Source organism: Leptonotus elevatus, chromosome 18 (assembly GCF_054856555.1).
Source record: "Leptonotus elevatus isolate MCC_2025b chromosome 18, RoL_Lele_1.0, whole genome shotgun sequence".
Taxonomy (NCBI): domain Eukaryota; kingdom Metazoa; phylum Chordata; class Actinopteri; order Syngnathiformes; family Syngnathidae; genus Leptonotus; species Leptonotus elevatus.
The window spans coordinates 11,725,553-11,746,634 of NC_141256.1; the positions used below are offsets into that span (position 1 = coordinate 11,725,553).

General features: G+C 40.3%; 1 protein-coding gene across 3 annotated transcripts in view; it reads right to left on the reverse strand.

The window, feature by feature from the left end:
- The window catches only part of LOC147158617 (MAM domain-containing glycosylphosphatidylinositol anchor protein 2), a 223,234-nt gene that overhangs the window by 20,990 nt on the left and 181,162 nt on the right, over nucleotides 1-21,082 (reverse strand). For all 3 annotated transcript variants that reach the window (XM_086060428.1, XM_086060426.1, XM_086060427.1), the window contains 5 exons: nucleotides 20,350-20,498; nucleotides 13,109-13,286; nucleotides 4,685-4,705; nucleotides 1,935-2,090; nucleotides 125-286 (listed from right to left, as the gene is read on the reverse strand). In XM_086060428.1, coding sequence (XP_085916554.1) covers nucleotides 125-286; nucleotides 1,935-2,090; nucleotides 4,685-4,705; nucleotides 13,109-13,286; nucleotides 20,350-20,498 — 666 coding nt within the window. The remainder of the gene's footprint in view (nucleotides 1-124; nucleotides 287-1,934; nucleotides 2,091-4,684; nucleotides 4,706-13,108; nucleotides 13,287-20,349; nucleotides 20,499-21,082) is intronic.

The following is a 21,082-nucleotide window of genomic DNA, read 5'->3' on the forward strand; positions in this document are numbered from 1 at the left end:
TTAAAAAAAATCCTTGGGGTGCTATATACGATTTCAAAAGAGCTTGAGAACACACCTAACTAAGCAAAAAACTGTCTTTCCCAGCAAACAAATGAATAGACATGGCTACTGGCGTGCATCTTACCTATGTGTTTCCCATACATGTGGTAGAAGAAACCGAAGCAGTAGGCCGGCGGGTTGGTGATCCCGTAGGGGCTCTTGGGGGCGATGTTAAAAAATGGACTGACGAGCCGCGCCTGATCCCCTTCCTTGCGCGGCCTTGATGTTTCGATGTACATATAGAAACCTTCAGACAACAACAACAAAACATAGCTTGACTTTTTTTTTCTCTTCACTTTGGACTACGTCTTTATCACTTTTCAGGCATGCATCTTTTTGCATTTACGACAAATACTTCTCTTATCTCGTCTTTAACGATGAGTCTTGGATATGTTTGCGAGTTTGCTGCCATTATCGATCACAGGCAGCCATGACAACGCCGAGTTGAGGAAACCAAAGCAGCTCCGCTCCCCCCCCTGACAGCCAAAAATCTAATGGAAAATCTCTCCGGGCTGAATCTCATATAATTATTCTCAAAAAGGAACCGGGGCCAGTAATGAAATGCTGGACATTTGGAGACCATTAGGTGATTAGAGCTGATGCATTATTTACTGCTTCAGCTGCTGCTCCTGCTGCTGGAGTTCCACAGACTTTCAAAGTGGCGTCACAGATAACCTCATATCCTCAATTCTGTTTATCCTCTATTCATCTCCGCTATTGAATAGCTGATGAGCTCGCCGCATGCTAAACACCACGCACGGTAACCGAGGTAACCACGGCGAGGGAGGCATGCAAGTTGTTGTGATTGTGTTGCGTCGAGCAAATTGGCAGAGGCATCCATTATGCAGCTCAAACTTTAAATAATTCAAACTTGCATTCTTGCTTTTTTTTTTTTTTTTTAAATAGTGGCACTTATAGCAACATGTTTGAAAAAAAAAAAAAATAAAGCCTTTAAATAAATCATGTCCATCATTGCTAATTTTATATCTCGCCAAGTGCAAATGCATACATTTATGCATGGATTGCGTAAGATAGAACCCAGCTGGGATCCGTGTGAATGTGGCCTCAAATGTGTGATGCAACCTTTTCTGGCCTAAAAAGCATTGCAGTACTCCAGCACCTTAAAGAGGTCAACCCAAAATGTATTTTTTTGACAATAATATGTTCTATGCAGCCCCACTATTCTAAATATGGTATTCTGGTTAATATTGTGTTAGTGGAATAAGAGTTAAGCAGCAAAATCCAGCATTAAAAAAAAAAAAATCAATATCAGAAGGTGGCCATTTTGAAAAAAAAAAGCTAAATTTGGATGGAAGTTAACATTTCTTAACAATAATTTGTTATATGTGACCTCACTAGTGTAACATGACATTCTGATTAAAATTACATTTGTCAAACTTGACTTATGAAGCAAAATTCAGCCACTTGCCACTAATAACCAATCACAGCCCAGCTTCAGAAAACAGGTGCGCTGTGATTGGTAGCTGCCTGAGCCCTGAGCAACTGTGACGTCATCTTCAATCGACAGCAAGTGGCAAAATGGGCCGCCTTCTGAAATAGATAAAAATGGTTGGATTTTGCTTCATAACTCATATTCGACAAATGTAATATTAATCAGAATGTCATGTTTAGACTAGGTCAAGAAATCTTTACGGTTGACTCCCCCTCTAAAGAGCGTAAAATTAAATTCCATCCAAAATATATACACATTTACACGTCACTTATAGCCATGCCCTGCTATGTGGGAAAGGAGAGCCAGTCGCCCATGCATTAATCAGCCACTTATTGATTGGCGGGAGAACACAGTGTGACACAATTGATAGAATTCATGAAAATGTTACAAATCCAAACAAAATGGCAGCCAACCGACTTGGGGTAGCGGAGGTCGTACTCACCCTGCTTGGAGCCGGCGCGGTCGCCGCTGGGCCCCGTGTTGGGCGTGTACTTGGTGTCGCGGGTGGCGGCGCTGTGCCGCGTCCAATCAAAGTCGTCGTTCTTATCCTGGGTGAACATGCAGATGGGCTCCTCCTCAAAGCTGCAGTGGAACTCTCCTGACGAGAGTTAAAGACGTACAGTCAGTGTGCGCGCGCGTGTGTGTGTACTGTATATTCATGAGACCTGCGGCCAGTTTGTGTGCGTGTGTGTGTGTCTCAGGGGGATGTACAACAGCAAAGTCCTAATTACGCCACCTGATGTAACGAACAGATTTCTAAATTAAGACGTGAACTTGCGCTGACTGCCACATTGGCAAGCTCACGTGGTGGGTTTCCTTGAGAAAGGAGTGCTCACAATGGAGGGATTTGCCACGTTATTTCTGTCTTCATGTGTGTGTGTGTGTGCGACTGCACAGAAATCATGATGATTGTACTCAATCATAAGCTCACAGCTTCTAATTATGTGCAGCTCTTGATTAAATTGTGTTACGAGGAGTGTAGGTGTATGGCATTAATTATGGTTCCATACTGTGATTTTAACTCATTCACTGCCATTGACGGCTATTGACATCAAAAATTCATTTGAACTATTGCTATTATATATATATTTTTCCACTTTTGTTAACAAGAGTATGAAGACCTAGAATTTATTTTATTGTACATTTAGAACAGATATCAAATTTATGATTAATCACGAGTTAACAATTGAAGTCATGCGATTAATTACAATTAAAAATTAGGAGCGTGGGGCGATTAAAATCATAATTAATTGCATGACTTACGAGTTAACTCATCTGTTCTAAATGTACAATAAAAAAAATTCTAGGTTTTCATACTCTTGTTAACAAAAGTGGAAAAAAATGTTGAAGTAATAGAAATAGTTCAAATTCATTTTTGACGTCTATAACCGTCAATGGCAGTGAATGAGTTAAAGACCCTGCTTCTCACGACCGTAGTTTGAGTAGCTCGTTGACCAAATAATAAACTGTGCAAATAGCCTTAGTAGACTTTTACTTTGAAGTTGGGTCGCGTCGTGATGGCCAGCTTGACTTACCTTTTTGACCTTTAGGATTTCTTTATTATGCTTTTTTTTTTATAGTGTGACAAGCTATCCCAAACTCGTATTCAATCGCTAAATTAGGACGCTAGTTAATTACACAGTCATTGTATGGCACGGCACAAATCTCTGACGTTAGCGGCTAGCAGCTAGCTGTTAGCATTAGTAACGATATTAACAATATAATTGTTAATAAACAAAGCAAAACAATCAAGTCTTATTGGAAATATGATGAGATTGGTGGTGCTGGTTAAACCTGACCTGCCTATTAAAAAACACACCCGTTTTAAAAATTCTATTCACATACTGTGTCTAACTGAGGAGTAAGTGCATCAAGAGATAATGCCAAGTCGAGCGAAGGCTAACAAAGACAACATGCTAAGGAGCTGACAGAAAACGTAGCTCACAACCGAGGGGGCGGCACAGTCAGAACCGCGGCGTAATCTGCACAAAGAAACAAAGCTAAACGGCTAACCGGAGGACACGGAGTTGCCCGGCAGTGTCCTCGGCAGAAGCAGCAGTTAGCATTCTGCATACTGGGCGGCTGCTTCTGCTAAATATTCATTGATTTATTAACACGTAGCTCGCAGCCGTTTTGCGGAGTCATGACCTTGAGCGAAGCGGCGTGGGCAGCCGCAAATCAGGTGAGTTGCGTGGGCGAACCGAGGAAGAGGAAGCGGAAAGTGGTCGGGCGCTAGGTCAGGAGCACGCGGGGACCTCTCACCTGGTCTCACCTGCTTGTGGGCGAACCGTTTTTTTTTTGTTCTTCTTTCCCAGCAGGCGTTTGGATTGGACATGAAAGATACATTTTTTTTATAGCAGTGTTTCTGTGCTACTTCACAGATAATTATTTACAATAAAACTTCCTCCATTACAGGTTTGGTCTAACTTTTGTTTATTTTGGGTGCCACTAGATGGCAGCACAATCTAGTTTGGGATGCTGTAGATTTGCAAGAAGAACAAAACAGGAAGTACTGTATTTCAGCACATCTTATTTTTTTGTTGATTATTATTGAATGCCATTTGCTGTAATCCTGCTTTTTATGCCTACAGAAAGTGGCGGATTTAGGTTCATTTTATAATGTAATTTCATGGCCATGATTATTGATGCCTTTTGCGAAATGATAAATAAATAAAAATGTTTACTGTAAACACAAATGGATCAGCACACTGTTACTCTTTGTACATTGTTACGTAAACCGTAAGTCTTGCATACTACACCCTGGACTGGTTGCCACTCAAAGAGACATACATACATAACAAGATAGACAACCATTCATACTGTCACTGAGTGGGACTTGAATTGACGGAGATGACTTTAAGGATTCCTATAGCGATGTTGGTGATTAATCGTGTAAAAAAAAAAGAAAAAAGAAGCCATATAAATATGAATAAATATTCCTAGCAGTGCAGTGCACTTCTACTCTCTCAATCATTTGAAGTGTGTGATTTTGTAAAGTTGAGAACAACAGTGAAGAAGAACGCCATTAGGGAGTAAACACTTATACATGCAAATCACATGACTCCGTTTATGTCAGCTATCCATCACTCGTATTTGGAAAAAAATGGATTCCAGTCGTATGGAGTTGGCAGGAAATGTTTCAGGGGCATGATTACTTTGTACAAGTGATAATGTGTGAGGCTTCATACTTACTTAGGTGCGGGTTGATGGGAGCTGTGGAACACAGAAGCAAAAGAGAGGCATTAGAAATGTAATAAAAAAAGCAGTCATCAAATCATAATTTTCAGTCTTGGAATAATACTTCGAAGGGGAGCTATATTATTGAGTAAGGTTTTTGTATAAATTAAATCAAAGTAAATACAACTGTATAACGTGAAATAAATGAAATAAAATTAAAGCAAAATTTTATAAAATAAAGTAACATTTTATAAAATTATGCTAGATGAAATTATATACAAAAAATAGTTTGATACAATTAAATGCAGTAAATGAAATACAAATATATACAATAAAAAAGTAAAAATTACATTAAATTATTTAAAATAAAATTACAATTAATGCAATTAAATAGATTATTGGAAGTACAAAAAAGTTTGAATTTAATCAATGTAAATTGAAATAAAATGATCTAAAAGAAATCCTGTAAAATTTGACAAAAACAATCCTTTCAACTCTTCAAGGCATTCTTAACATAGGGGCGTGAGATGGCAGCATTTAATCCCTTCCTTCCTAATAAACAATACTGTACAAAAGCCATTTAAAATACGAAACATTTGAAGCTAGTATTCATAAATGTAGTGAAAAATCATCTCTTTTTTTTTAGGGCTGGAAAAGGGTTTCTACAACACAAATGAATTTCACCAAGCAGATGCTAAATACATTCATTATCTGCCACACAACAACAATGCATACCAATATCTACAAAGCGCTACTAGGTGACAGTATCGCTCTGCACACAAATTCCTTTGCTCAGTATATATATATTTTTTTGACATTATTTACCTTGATTTTGTTTGATTGAATGAATGAATTTTATCCATCCATTTATCCCGCCTAAAAGTGCATTTCGACATGCAAGGACATCCACTTCACTTCACACAAACATGTAAGTTGGGGCATTTCTAAGTCAAGGTACAATTATATTTCCAATGGCAGAAAAATGTTTGTCTGTCAGTCTGACCACTTTAATAGGATTGTTTTCTTTCTCAGAAATGCTTTTAGCGGCATTGCCGCTTCTCCTGTACAAGGTGACTCCCATCTGGAGCGCTAAGCAGATTTCATACTTGCGCTAAAACATCAAAATGAACCAGCATTGCGTCCGCTAATCACATTAAATCACTCGCTCGTTCTTTCTCAGTTCACGACTGCACGGTTAACAACGTTGCCAGCCCGTTGGTGAAGGCAGCGTCACAAAGGTGCAGGCTACTGCAAAGAGTCAGTTTTTCTGCACTTTAAAAAAAAAAAAAATGTTTTCCAGGCAGAGTAAACAGCATTTAACCTGCCAGGAAGATTCATGAGCATTTTCCAATGATCGATGGCTGACCGACCAAATAGATGTGATGCAGCAGCTCAAGCACAAAACTATGTAGCCGCATGATTTATGGACGCTCCCCAGCCGCTAAAAGAAAGGAGGGAGGCGTTGGGATTGATTAGAATCCAAACAATTAAAGCCAGTAATAACAAATCATCCCGACTAAGGAAAAAATTGTCCTTAAGCCTGTAGGGATGCAGGGTGGATGCTGAGCTTCGGGCTGCTCATTGCTGCGTGGATTTATGGAAATGTAGCTTTTTGGTGGGAAAACAGAGTCGACAATATACAGCCATTGGACACAACATTAGGTACACCTGCATGCTATAATGGCAACCAATACTAGAGTTATGTACTAAAAGATATGTATACACACACGTATGTGTATATACTCTATGTGTATATATGTGTATATGCTAGTACATAAAATTTGCCAAAAAACAATGACAGATAATTTAAAATAAATACATTTATATCCCAATAAAGTATAGTAATTTCCCTTTGAATTACACAATATTAATGGCAATTTTTTTTTACAATATTCTTCTAATTTCTCATTTCGAGCTTCTGATCATAAAACGGCCACATGAGGGCGGCCGTGGACCCCTCATTTGCATAACATTTCATGACGCTTTTCATGCTGACATTGTCTGCAGAATGAAATAAATAAATAGCAGAGCAGAGCGATTTTATTGATTGATTGATAGTTAATTCTATTTATAGATTTATTTTTGTATTTATTTCCACATTTCCTTTAATATTTTTATTTTTGAATTTTGTTTTATTTTTGTATTTACTCTCACTTATTTATTTGTATAATTTTTTTGTATTTTACTTTTGAATTATATATTTTTTATATCCTTTTTTATTTTCACTTTTATGCATTTATTTATTTTTGGCCCTCCATACCCAACTCTCCGCTGTGACTATAAATAATATAATTTGTCTATAAAACTGTTCTAAGTGCAGAGGAGCTAATTCTCCCTGCGTGCACTGTGACAACGAGACCACCACTGCCACCTACTGTCGTGGATGTACAATTACACTTCTAGTTCTAGTGAAGCAAAGAAAGAAAAAAAAAGCACGTTCCGTGGGATCACATGCATCCCTCTTGGCATTGCCCCCCCCCCCCCCCTCCAATATATATGTACGTATATACGTACAGCATTCATTTATATTCATTTCTGATTTTATTTTTTATTTTTTATGCAGCAACTCTTTACTTATGGAGGTGACAAACACCCGGGCGGATGGTTTCCAGCTCTCAACTTTCTCCACTGTGCAGGAGTACTGTACCTAATAAAGTGTCCATTGAGCGTGTTTATGCCGCAATTGTGGGGGTGTGCTCGCCATATAAATGCTTTAATAATCTTTTATGCTGCCAATCCAAACCACAGTGGACTGTGCAGAATGAATAGCACTGCAGCATAGCAAGTGTGTGTGCAGTTTGAAGGTGGTTGGTGCCGCAAAAAATATATATTAAATGACCACTCAGAGCCTTGGGCTTTTCTTTCCCCACACCTCCCCCCCCCTCCCTTCCTCTATTCCACGACCATGCTCACAGATAATATGTTTTGTGGTCACGTATTATTATTTATTTTCTTCTGGTTGTTGCTACCTGCAGCTTGCTCGCTATTTGCTATAATCCGCATTAATGTAACTGCTCAGGCAATGCGTCTTTTCCCACTGAGGAAATCAAGCCGAGGGAGCCCAGAGGCTACTTCGCTGCTACTTTGCACACACTCACACACCCACAAATAGGATTTAACTTGGAATTTAACGCGAGGAACTATATGGGATAAGTGAAAACAAAAACGGGGCTGGAACACACGGCGAGTGTTGACGCAACTATTTCGCACCATACGCTGTTTAAAATAGAGGACTAAGAGCCTCACACGATGACTGATGATGAAATGGAGACGCTCGCCAACGCAAACGTTCCGCGGCGCTTTTGCACGCTGTGGTATGACAATAAAAAAAAAGTGATACCAAAATTGCTTATCGTTTTAGCGAGCTAGTGCTGGGGAGTACAGATACAGTGGTGCCTTGAGATACGTAATTCAAACATTTATAATTATCTTTCTCCATTGAGATGAATGTAAATGCTATTAATCCGTTATCAGCCTCCCCATCATAATCTATCAATAACCTGTGCAAACAGTGGTAAAGTCCTAATTATTTCTAGTTATATTTAAAAAAAAAATTTTTTTATTATCATTTATTTGCAATAATTTAGTTAAATTATTCAGAGTATTTTCCCCCTTTTTTTTTTTTTTTAAGACCTCACCCGAATTGTTCTTGGGCCTTGTTGAAGTACTATCGGGACAGATTTTGGCCAAGATAAATGACCCCAGAACTAGATTTCAACAGTAGTTCTAGCACACAATGGTCCTCCAGTGCGCTATTAGCGAATCAAATGTGCTTCTTTGGCTGGTAAAGAGCTAACATTACATGCAAAAGCGTGCCAGAAAGCCTTTTCCAGCAATCGCCTTTCATTACGACGCCATTAAATAGTGACTGCGCACACTTTCCTGATAATAAACTTGTCCAAAGAATGCGCACGTCCACTCATAATGACATAACACAAACAGTGCTGCATGGAGTTCAGCACTGAATCAGCAGCTCACAGGAGGTGTGCGGGGGTGGAGTTGGGGGGGTGTATGTGTGTTTAATTTACTGCTGTGTGCACTCAAGTGTTTGCTCGCTGAAAATGAATCATTGTACTGACCTTAACACAAAAAAATATATAAAAAAAATTCTGATGATTGGTTGGTGAGTGCATGTAATTAATATGTCTTTACCAGTGTTTTATGGTCACGGAAACGCGACGAAGAATAATCATTTCAAGCTTCAAAACGGAGAAAGGATTAATGTCCTTTGCTGACACTAAAATCTTTATTCGCTGGACGGGTCGTTTTTTATGAAGCATTTTAAACGTTTTAAGTCATACAAATGTAAGAGAAAATTAACCACTTTAAATAGTAAAGACAATGAAATAGTTGATCTTCACTAAACTAACTAAAAAAAGGCAAAATGCAGCATCACTTTTTTTTTTTACATTCAAGGTCCAAAAACAAATGAACTATTGCTAATGCTAAAGTATACACACAATAAAGATTTGTTTTACACAATAATATATTTTTTACAAATAAAAATACAGTAAGTCTGAAGACTCTAATGTGCCTTTGCAACCAGAAAAAATAGCAATTGTCAATCAGTGACAGGGCCTTTGTCGTTTGTTAGCTTGAGCTTCTTAATAGCCTCTCAACAGAGCAAAAGCAAATATATGCGGCCATGAATCTCTGTAACATTTGCCAACAATCCACAGGGCTAAAAGTAGCTCGCCCTTGACATCCAAAGATGTTACCACAGTCCAGATGTATCGCTTCAATATACTTCCTTGACACCAATTCCTACATTCTGATTAGCCAGGGCTATGTGTGACATCTCAGGGCTTTTCGGAAAGCGCAAAAAAACAGGGTGGCCTCCACAGGAAAAAATGTGAATAGTGAACCCTGTACCTTAAATTGACTAACAAATGATGAAGATGAAATGTGGCAAATCCCATTTTTGACATTCTTAACTCATTCACTCCCAGCTATTTTCACTGAAGCAACCCCCTTCGCTTCCAACTGTTTTACTGGATTTTGACTGATTTTGCCCACATTATGTTCTATTGCTATAAAAACATGGAACATACCAAAAGAAACATTAGAGTCTCTTCTTTCTTTAAGAAAAAAAAGTATATTTGTATCTGTTTCCGTTTTGCAGCAATAAGCATTAGAATATAGCTAAGTTTTATCATTATTCACAAACCTGTTTAAAACACTGGCAAAAAAAACTTGTTGCAACATTTCCCTGACTAATCTCTTATACTCTGCTGCCACCTGCTGACCGTTTTTGTAATAACTACCATTGCATGTCAGAATTTTCATGTCAAAAGATGCATTAAAGCCTTCTATATGATGTTGCATTAAAAAAACATGAAAACACATGTAAATAAGTTTTTGGGAGTGAAGGACTAAACAAGTAGTATTAAAAGTGAAGTATTTACACGTTTTGGGGTTTGAATGATTTAATTGCCACGTAAGTGTAAAAAAACAAAGTGAGCCATTAAGTGGCCCTCTTGGAAATTTCTGGCCTCAAGAATTTGCCTATGTTTGCCTATTTTTGCTATTAGTAAGATAATGAATGGATGGATGGATAAAACAAATACAATTAAAAAAAAAAGTCTGCATTTGATAATGATGACCCTGGATTCTTGTCATATCTTTTACAAAAAAACAGCAACAAAAACCCAAGAAGATGTAAGATGATGAGGGTGCATACATTTCAAAGCTCCGCTGCAGTATTTCTTATCTCGAGTATGTAGGCATTATGTTGAGCTGCGTAAGCGTTGCACTGCAGCCGTCCCAGTGTAAACAAACGGTTTAAATATGTACTCCTCCTTCCAGGATGTCGTCTGAGCAGGTGCTGAGTTAGTCATTGTGCGGCGGTGACACAGCCATCCATCAATGCTCCAGCTGGGGACGCCGTAACTACTTTTCTTTTCTCCTCCAACCCCCTGCCCCCCCACAAAAAAAGCCTTTAACGAGCTCGTTGAAGTCTAAGCCTCGGTGCTAAAACTTCACTGTGGTGTTTACTCAAAGAATCTAAACAACCCTCCAAAAATCTTGTATGTATGTCGCGTAGTTATGGTCTTAAGATGGCAATCTTTCGAGAAACAAACATGTCAATTTGTAAAAGGTCACAATATTGTAAAAAAAACAGGAAGAAGCTCATACTTTAAAAAAAAAAGCACAATATCGAGGCACTTATTTACTAATGCACGCACATATTAAGTTCCTCCACATATTGACTCGCTTCACAAGCATATTACGTTCCCCTTCATCTGACCATTAGCGTGGATTTGAATTAGATAAGATTAGAGGGCCAAAACATGCTTTGTAAAAAGTCTGCTGCACTAAAAAAAAATGCCACCAGAGGGTGCTAGAACTGCACAAATGGAAATCAACTTGACTTTTTTTAACACGTGCTGCTTTTAATATCGTGACATGATGACGACGAAATGGTGGCAGTTTTAAATATCGTGATATCACAATATTGCCGTTATCGTTACATCCCGAGTTGATGTTGTCCATGTTGTGCTTGTGTTGGTTTTCTAGGTAGAAAGTGTAACCATCTTAGTTCAAAGACACAAGTCTACCATATGTAAACATTAGTTCCATATTTACAAAGTGAATTCTGAATAATAAAAAAAACCCAGATGTATATTTAATGCAATCCTATGAAGACGGCACATATGTATCACGTGTACGGGGATCTGTTTTTCCAACAGAATGCAAACACCATCTTTAACTACAACTTGGGTTTTTTGCTAAAGTAACCGTGATGACAAAAAAAAAAAGAAATGTGCTAACGAGAGTGACAATATGCAGAAGATCCCGGACCGTCTTCTCCGTGTCAGTCTTGCGGGACGACTTGAGCGAGAGGAGTGCATTCATCTCAGACCTACATTAGCCCGTGACGCCACACCGTGCGTGGGAGAACAGAAGCAGCCCTAGAGTGATAATTAGTCCGGTCTCTCGTCGGGCAGGCGATTCGCACATGAGGGGAAGGCTCTCGTCTTCTTCCTCTTCACTTTATGAATAAAAAAAGAAGAAATCTTTGTTTCCTTCTATCTGGGCTGCGTCTCCTTCTGCTCCGTCCTAATTAGCCTCAATTCTTCTTTGATTGCGTTCAATCTGGTTGAGTTCAGCCAACGACGACTCGGGTGCACACACACTTATCGTGTGTAGTGTACCCGAGATAACCCTTCCCAGCACACAACACATAACGATGCCATCGTACCAAACGGATCTGGTAACGACATTGCGGTAGAAAACTCTTCTCCTTGTCGTTTTTATTGTGGAAAATGACTAACCAATATAAACCACAAAAATCCTGTGTATTTCTTTTTTCTACAAAATCCTACTCAATTTTCAGGCTCCGTTTTGCGCCAAAATGTCCCAAAAATGTCATTTAAAGTTGAGTGACGGGGAGGGAAGTTGAGTCACTTGCTGATCTGTTTGCTGCTTTGACCCAACTAAACGTTTGACTCACGCGGTGTGTTCAAGTGCTTCCGAGCTCTTCGTGCAAAGAAAGCAGACCTGACTCAGGCAATAAAGGTCGCGGCGGAAGGAGGGCGATGAGTCACTTGATCAACATTCATTTAGCTCAAACGGGCAAAGGAGCAAAGCAAGCTGATTCCCAGCTGTCTCCCGGTGACTGACGGTGTTAGATGCAATTGTAATTATTTTAATGAGTTCACTTTTTCCCGGCCCTCTCTCTTGCATATCATACATAATCTGTCGCATCCGCGACATGATGAACGCGGCGATGCCTCATGCCAGGGTGAACTTTTGATGATTCCCTGAATAATATGACAGGAAAAGTGATCTGGAGTTAATCTAACGCAAAGTTAGTGACTTTGCTCAAGTATAACAGTCGCGGCGATGGCGCTTTGCTTTTCCACCCCTGATCATATTTCCTCAAATAGTGAATAGTGTATAAATAAAATAAAAAAAATAAAAAATTATATATCTATATATACATAAAAAACGAGTGCGATATTGATTTGTGTTTAGGTCATTTTTCTGCCAGTAGATGGCATAATTGCATTTGTAAGATGTTGGTGACAGCTCAGTGCATTTTTCTTTTCACATCTAATCTTTAACATCAAGTAAATTGTGAAATTCTGCACATCGATTTTGTCGTGGACGTGTCTGCTGCGTTGCGACTGGAATTCCTCCAGTATAGGCTTTCCAAGTTAGAGGCGGTCATTAATCGTGTGTAAAAAATTTTTTTGAGGCATTAAAGGAACTTGAATTCAAAATTAAGCCAATCATTTTGACACCCCTAATATATATATTTCTTTACACAGCGATGCAATTTTTTAAAGTCGATTTGCAATCTAGTAGAGCCATATTTGGTGACAGACGTGAGGGAAGGTGATTTTACTTTATGTGCAAGTGAAAGAGTTGCATTCTTCGTTCCAATAATCTTTCTGTGGTACAAAATTAATGCGTACATTAAAAACGAGCACTCACCACTGTAGGTGACGATCCTCACGGTGGAGTCGCCCTCGCCGAAACGGGTGATGGGGGTAAGGCGCACCTCGTAGGACTCAGGCTTGATGAGCTCGGTCAGGTTATGTGTGATGAGCTCTCCCTTGTTGATCGTCCAGTCCACGGGAATCTCTTGCTCCCACCATCGCTGCTGTCCCATCTGTGGAGATAACAAGCAATATGACAATATAAAAAAAAAAAAAGTGGCGTCCCACTGGGATGTGTTCCAAGCCCCCTGTATTTTATTTTATTGTGATGTGTCCATCCATCCACCTCAGTTTGTTGTTTATTGCAGTGTTCCCCAATTGAGCCAAGGCATATAAAAATGTTCTTGCTAATGTGCTGAACCCCCACATATTTTGAATACTATGAAAGCTGAAGCTCGTTCAGCTCTCCAAATGACGTTTTTAATATCACATTTTTCGCAAATTTAGAATGTAAAGTGAGCTTAAGTCTGTAGAGTGGTATTTGCATTCAGCTTTACTGGATGAACATTACAAAGGACATTTTTGACTGGCTCCGTATTTACATTTAAGCCGAGCAAATATGCATCCCTTTCAAAATCCTAGGCAGGATGTTCCCTCTCATCTGCCAATTAACCTCGTCTCTACGCATTTGTAGGGACGCGCCAACATTAAATGCTACACAACTAAAACAATTTTCCCTGTGTGAGCCGTTGACAGCTCGCTGCTCATTAGGCACGTTTACTTTCAAAGTAGCTTGCGAGCCTTTGAATTCAGTCGGCTTTCAGCCCCATCAGCAAGGATGCAATCACATCCGCCCGATTGCCCCTCCTCTCCAAAGGTAAGGCTGCGGTCCCCCGCCTTTAAGGACAGCTAGTGTAACTGATGGAATTCCATACATCACATGGCTAAGCTCCGGCTTCTCCTCTCAGGTTCACAGAAGCGCAAACAATGTTTTGCTGCAGCAGTGGCCGCAGGGGTTATGCGAGTTAGCGAGGTATGTTTTATCCTTGAGAATAGCTTTAACGGGGCGGGCAGCAAGGCACAAAGACCAAAGACGACTCCTGCATCCCAAACAGAGGCGATGCATGCTTGCCCTTCTCAGTCCCGGCCCGCAAATCCAATGAAAAGGCGGCGCGTGTGTGTGTGTGTGTGTGTGTGTGTGAGAGAATGCTCTGAATGAAGTAATTACTTAGCGTCTGGAGGATACTACGCTATTATACGCTTTTCATTACAGCTCGTTTTGCGAGCAAATAGACACCGGGAATTACACAACTCGTACTTGTTGTCTGCCAGCAAGACAAAACTGACAAGTCATGACGGTAGACAAATGTGACCATATCTAAAGCTTATTGACTTATTTAGGAAAGTGTAAATAGCATCAGCCCTGGCGGCACAGTGGACAAGTGATTAGCACGCAAGACTCACAGTGATGGAGTCCGGGGGTATGAATCGCAGCACGGAATGTTACTAAAATGATTTCAGCAGCGGTATTATGTCTTTACTGCTACATTAGCGTAGGTAAATAACAGACTATGTTACATTCCAACCCACGGATTAAGTTGCCGCTGTAGGAACGGAACTCAATCGTAAAACCACCTACATTAACCCATTGGTAGTTATAGATGTATCCATATAGTAATTTTCCGAAACCCACACAGATCGTATTAGTTAAGAGATAGTAAAGTGTAACTGCCTCACGCGCTAGCCACAAATCCACTCCATAAACAAACAGAGGCGCTCAGCCGTTGTATAGCGCTGATTATTGCCCGGTACGTCAACTTGTTTAGCATGGCATTTCTCCAACGTGGAAAAAAAAAGAAGCAACTGGGTCCGAATGCAAATTCCAGCTGTACGTATTTAAACAGCCTATCATGTGCTATTCAGATGGATCCAAAGAAATAGCAAATTGCGTTTTTTATAGCATAATAATTCTCACAGTTCAAACTTTGACTGTGATTAATTAGGGACGTAACGATACCTGCATAATGTATTTAGAATATATTTTTAAAGTGTGTTGGAAGTTTGGGCACTAACTGCCAACTCATATTAGCTGTTCCTAGTCGGGACTCACACATCATTAGCTAGCTAGCGATTAGCTAGCAGAACCAGCCGAGCCACAATGAATATAACGAATTTCATTTACGAAAATGTCTTAAAAAATGTCAATTTTAAGCTTTCATTTTACCGTTGAACTATAATAACCTTGGTCCAACACACACACAACTAAAACAACGTGAAATAGTGTTAACTGGTTAATACTATTAATGGGTTCATACATAACTGTTGGTATTTTAGCGCTCTATCACCATCATTGTGTTCCTCGTCCATGTTGATTTTATTTGCCGTTCCAAACTGGGAAAACCAAGCCAAACTTTTGGACTACTAGCTTGCCGCGCAACACATCCCCGGGCCATTTATCGCGGGATAATGGTTCAGTGGCAGACATGAGTGCGGTAACCCAAGCGTCCCCTTTTCCTCTGCATTCCAGCTACTCCCAGAGGAAGCTGAGGCCAGATGAGTTCTGCTATTATTCTGCTTTTATCAGATGCCTCAACCAACCTCGGCAGACTCCTCTTAATGTGAAGTATAGCAGTGGCTCCCTGGGGACGTTCTCCCGTCTCACGCAGTCCCTGAGGACCGGCGCAGATTTTCTAGCGCAGAGGCTCATTCCGGGCCGCTTGGATTCATGATCCCATTCCGATGGTTTGTTGATAGTTGGAGGCTAAACTAGCTAACAGATCGAAGGTTGCTTTGAGTTCTTCTCTCTGGGAAAACTTAATTCTGGAGAAGGTGATGCACTATACCGCAGAAATTCTAAACTGGACCTAGCATCGCACTTATCTTAGAAAATTGCAAATTTATGGGTCAACTTCCAGGCCCCTTTCTCAAAAGGAAGACAATTCTGACTCACAAATTACAGGTTCTACTTTGCTTGTCATCTGGGTTGTGGGTGAGCCGGAGCCTATCCCAGAAGACTTTTGGTGAGAGACTGGACTGGACTGGACTGGTAAACAGCCAATTTTAGCATCTTCAAATCAACCCAACATGGATGTTTTTGAACATACAAACTACACACAAAGCCCGCAGACGGAATTCGAACATCGGATCTCAAAACTGTGAGGCAGATGTGAAAACCACCCAAAGTAAATTTCAGAGAGTATATTTCACAAAAAAAAAAAACTACTTTATTTGGTACCACTCTAAACAGAGTAAACTTTACACTAAGAAGAGAGTAAAACACACAAAAAAAAAAAACACTCAAGGGTTGATCCCACAACCTTCAGCATAGACAGCCACTCTACCAATTGAGCTATGCTCGACTAGATAACATTTTACTAAAGTGTCCAAAAGGAGATGAAAAATGGAGGTACGAGGATTCCACTATGAAACCTGCACCAACTCTTGAGTGTTTTTTTCCCCTCCCATTTTGGAATATTTTTCCCTCTCTTCCGAGCATAAAAAGTCATCTGTTTAGACTGGGACCGAATATAGTCTTTTTTAGAGTAAAATTGACTCTACAAAATTGACTGTGTACTGGCTATTGAGCAATGAACACATCCTGTGGTTATTTTTCTAGCTTTGTTTGTATCTGCGGCTTTCTGGAACAGTGTCCAAAATGCATAATCGACCGTGCTTTGTTCTGTATGGTTTCAGCACTTCCCAGTTCATTAAAAGAACACAGCTGGAATCCTTCAACAACACCCGTGATGAAAGCGATAGATCCACCAGCCACTACTGGCTTTTCTTTAATGCATGGCCTTTTATTGCTTTTTCAAATAGATATTTTTCATTGTTCTTCTGGTAAGCAAAGACTGCCTTGTTGGCTTCTCGAACGATGGATTAAGGTTTCAAACACTCATCGACTCTAATAGTTGTAATTCCAGACTGGGTCATTGAGTAAAAACAGCAAAACTTTTTTGTGTGCATTTTATATGTATTGGCTTATGGATTTTTCAGCCTTGTTTTGATACATTAATGATCACCAAATCTATGACACCGGCAGTCAATTGAGGCTTCCGTTCACATCCCATTAACGCTAATTCTGGACCATTTTTCCCGCAGAAGTGTGCCCTATTGATTTAACGTCATCTGATTGTGGCTGGACTGCGTGAGCCTTTATTTATTTATTTATTTTTAGGGCAGAAAGCGACAGGATTGATGGCAGTTATATGCGGCGGCGGGAAAAATGCAAGCATTATAATGTTATGTTAGGTTTACTGTAGATTGCCGGCGTGTAATTAGAGTTGCTGCTATTGATCGACATGCACAAACAGGGCTGACAGATCAATTTGGGACAGATGATGTGGCCTGGTCCTGACAGATTTGTTTGTAGGAAGAATAAGCAGCTCCCGGGGAATATTTTAGAACGGGACCAGGCGTTACACGTTTGACAGGTGTCTTGAAGCAAAATATGCGTTTGTGATTTATTCCAGAGCTTGCTTTCAGACTTGCATTTCCGCCTTGAGCCAAACTGTCTCTCTCAGCATCTCTCTCTTGAGGCCACGGAAGACAACACAAAACAATTCAATACAGAAGGGAGAAGCAAAAAAAAATAAAAATCAATTTCTCTTCCTACAAATTTGCCAAGAAAATGATGAGAGCCGGTGGTCTCAAGTGGTGTCATAATGTGTTGTGGAGCAGATTGTCCTGCAACACTGTTATCTACTGGAGAAAGTGTCCATAAACTTTGACCTCAACGATCGGGACTGGATGGGATTCCAGAACGATTCAAGAAAAACACTACTGAGCTGAGATTTCATCGGAGCTACCTCGACACATCTTGTGTTAATAAATTCATCCATCCATTTTGACATTGTTCAAGTTGATGTTCAAAACAAGACTGAGGGCATAACGTTTCAGCACAGGGCAATGTAGCACTAGCATGTTGTTGTCATTTCATATTTTATTGCAAGCAGAGACTGAGGGGGCAGCATTGTGGACACTGCAGCATTCAAGAGCTCAAGGCACAGCAGCAGGGGTGCAACAACATTAGCAAGTTGTTGTCCTTTCGAATTTTAAGTGGGAGAGGACTGAGGAAATCAAGTAAACTAATGCTAACATTTACGCTCAATTTTGTCATTTCGGAATGTAATGCAAGAGAGAGCAGTAAAAAAAAAAAATGGAGCACTGCAACTTAGCGAGACTATGGAGCACTGTACAGTATTGCCGAGCTAAGGGGCAACAACAGGCTATGCTATTATTAGCATGTGTGTTTGTTTTGTCATTCTAAGGGACAGCAACGGGCTATGCTAATATTAGCATGTGTGTTTATTTTTGTCATTTTAATGTTTCAATGACAAATGTGCTGTGGTTTACGACGGACTTGTATTAGAATTAGTCATACTCCCTAACAAGTGCCGTGGTAGTCCTAGTATGTGGTAGGGAGCACTACTAGTACCATATTTTTCGGACTATAAGTCACACTTTTTTTTTTATAGTCCCTTGACGGCACCGAACAAGTTTCAGTCAGATTTAAAACTTTTTTGGTGCTTTTTTAGTGCTTTTTGGTGCTGTAAATATTTATTATCGTTGTGGCCACATGCTAATGTAGCGACACCTCACACTTTAGTTGCCATGACTACTACTTCCATTTCTTCCTCTCGTTTCGTTTTCTACATTTGGTGCATTACCGCCAACTTTAGCATGCTAAGTAACCTATGACTAGGGATCAGGGATTCTGGGTGCAAATCCGAGCTCTACTATTCTGTGTTAGTAAAATGAATTTCCCCCCCGAAAAACATGACTTGAAAAATACATGGCATTTTGGCTCTGACAGAATGATCTTAACAACAACAAGATTACATTTTTGCCCAATATCCAAGAAATCCATTAAAGAAAATGGATTTGTTTTGTTAAATTGCTGCCTAAAAAGTTTGCCCACAGCAAATAATCTCCTATCTCAAGACAGAGAAAGAGAGCGATTTGCCTGGCAGGAGGCAAATAATGACTACGCCGTATACTCTCCAGACATACAAAGGAAATAAGGTGGAAATGAATTAATTCGCCCCAAACACCAATTCTGGCCTAAACTAAATGGACTCGGGATGTTCTCTTTTGAGTGTGGAAAAAACATTGAAATGTTAATGAGATTTTCTGAATTAACGCGCGTGCTAGCACAGAGAGCAGCTGTGAGCGGAACCGGCTTAAGGACGCGTCGGGGCTGGCGACTTCTCAGACAAAACGGGTGGTGAGTGGCTTTGAGAAAGCGTGAAATCATTTTCTTAGCAATTTTCGAGAGTGAGCTGACAGGGGACAAAAACAAACATGGGCTTGGAATGTTTGCCGCAAACACGCAACACAACAAAGCATCTTTTTTTTTTTCCATTTTAGCATGGACGGGTTTTTAAAAAAAATCTGAACTGGCTGTTGGATGTCGACTCACATTGGTGGTCACCTGTAAATCCGTCGCATTAATGCGGCCGGTGGGCGTACGGCTTTATCCGAAACTGGCGTGCCGCCTGCCGCCTTGGCTAGAAAGAAAAAACTTACAAACACCAAATGCGAGGAAGACCCCCCCCCCCAGAAAAGTTGCCAAATTGGTGGATATGCAAGAAAGCCATCCTCTTCCTCCTCCAACTGAGCTTCAAACCAAGTCGGGAACGATAGAACGGGTGTTAAGTTTCCTCATTTCAGTTCAATGCAACAGAACAGCACGTAAAAGTGCAGCGCTCCAGAACTGAGGCACAGCTATTGCTCATGTTTATCAATTCCTGATTTAATGCAAGTGGAAGACCCCAAAAAAACTGCTACTCTAAGCGAGCCATCCATCAGACCGCAGTTTTTATTATTCTCCGCCGGGTCTCTTTCTCTTCCTGCTTTGAGTGCGCTTCAAACGATTTTGGGAACGATTCCTAAAAAAAAAATAAAAAAAATAAAAAAAGAGCGAGAACGCCAAAGGACTCATACTTGACTGCGTCTGACAGCTTCTTAGTGATTCTCCGCCGCCCGCAGAGGCTCACTCCCACCCCCAAATACGGTGGCGAGAAGCTGAATTGAGGTGTAAAGATTCGTCTGTGTCAAGGCGAATATAAAAAGCCAGCTCAGGCGTGCAAAATTTGGGGAGAAGACGAACCTTTTTTTCCCCCGTGGCAAAAAAACAACAACTCATAGTTTTGTTTCAGAATTGGTAAAAGGCAGACCAATAATCTGCATCCAAGATTATTGGATTATTTCCAGTTTGGAAAACTCCGGAAAAAAAAAAAAACGAATTGAAGGTTAGTATATGGAAGTGAGGAATAGTAGCAGACAAGTCGCTACCTGTCTGAGGCCGAGTCTGTAGGCCACGATGCGGTCCACGGCATTGGGGTTCATCTGCGTCCACTGGAGCTTGAAGTCGTAGATCCTGGGCCGGTTCTGCCACAGAGGGCTGTAGGTGTCATAGTAGAACTCGGGTGCGTAGGCCTTGCCTGTACATGAACAGACAGAAAGACACACACATGAATTCAATACTTCAAGCTATTTTGGGAGAGGAGTCAAAAGTGGGGCCTTAAAATGGATCATGCCGCTCCAAACAAATGGTGGAGTGTAGGAAAAATTATTTGGACAAGATGTCCTTTGAACAAAGCCTTCTTCCATTCCTTTTAATGATGACAAATGTCACCCTATAGTGAGAGAGGAGCCATATCTGGTGACAGAAGTAGGGTCTCGAAAATAGACCAGGCATTCCCTCAAAATATGAACAAATGGTGGTGTGACTGTGAATAATTTTAACAAGCTATGACACAAGTTGGGTCTCAAATTGGACCACGCAAACTGGACTTCCATACATGAGCAAATGGAGTGTTGATAAATCACTTGGACGATTTCCATTTTCCTTCCATGATGACAAACTTTTCAAAACAAATGAACACAAAGTGCAGTGCAGGTGGATTATTTGGACAAGATGCGCTATTTAGGTTTCCATCAATGACAAATGCCAACCTATATGAGGAAAGGAGCCCTATCTGGTGACAGAAGTGGGGTCTAACAATGCACGGTGGATTTTCAAAAC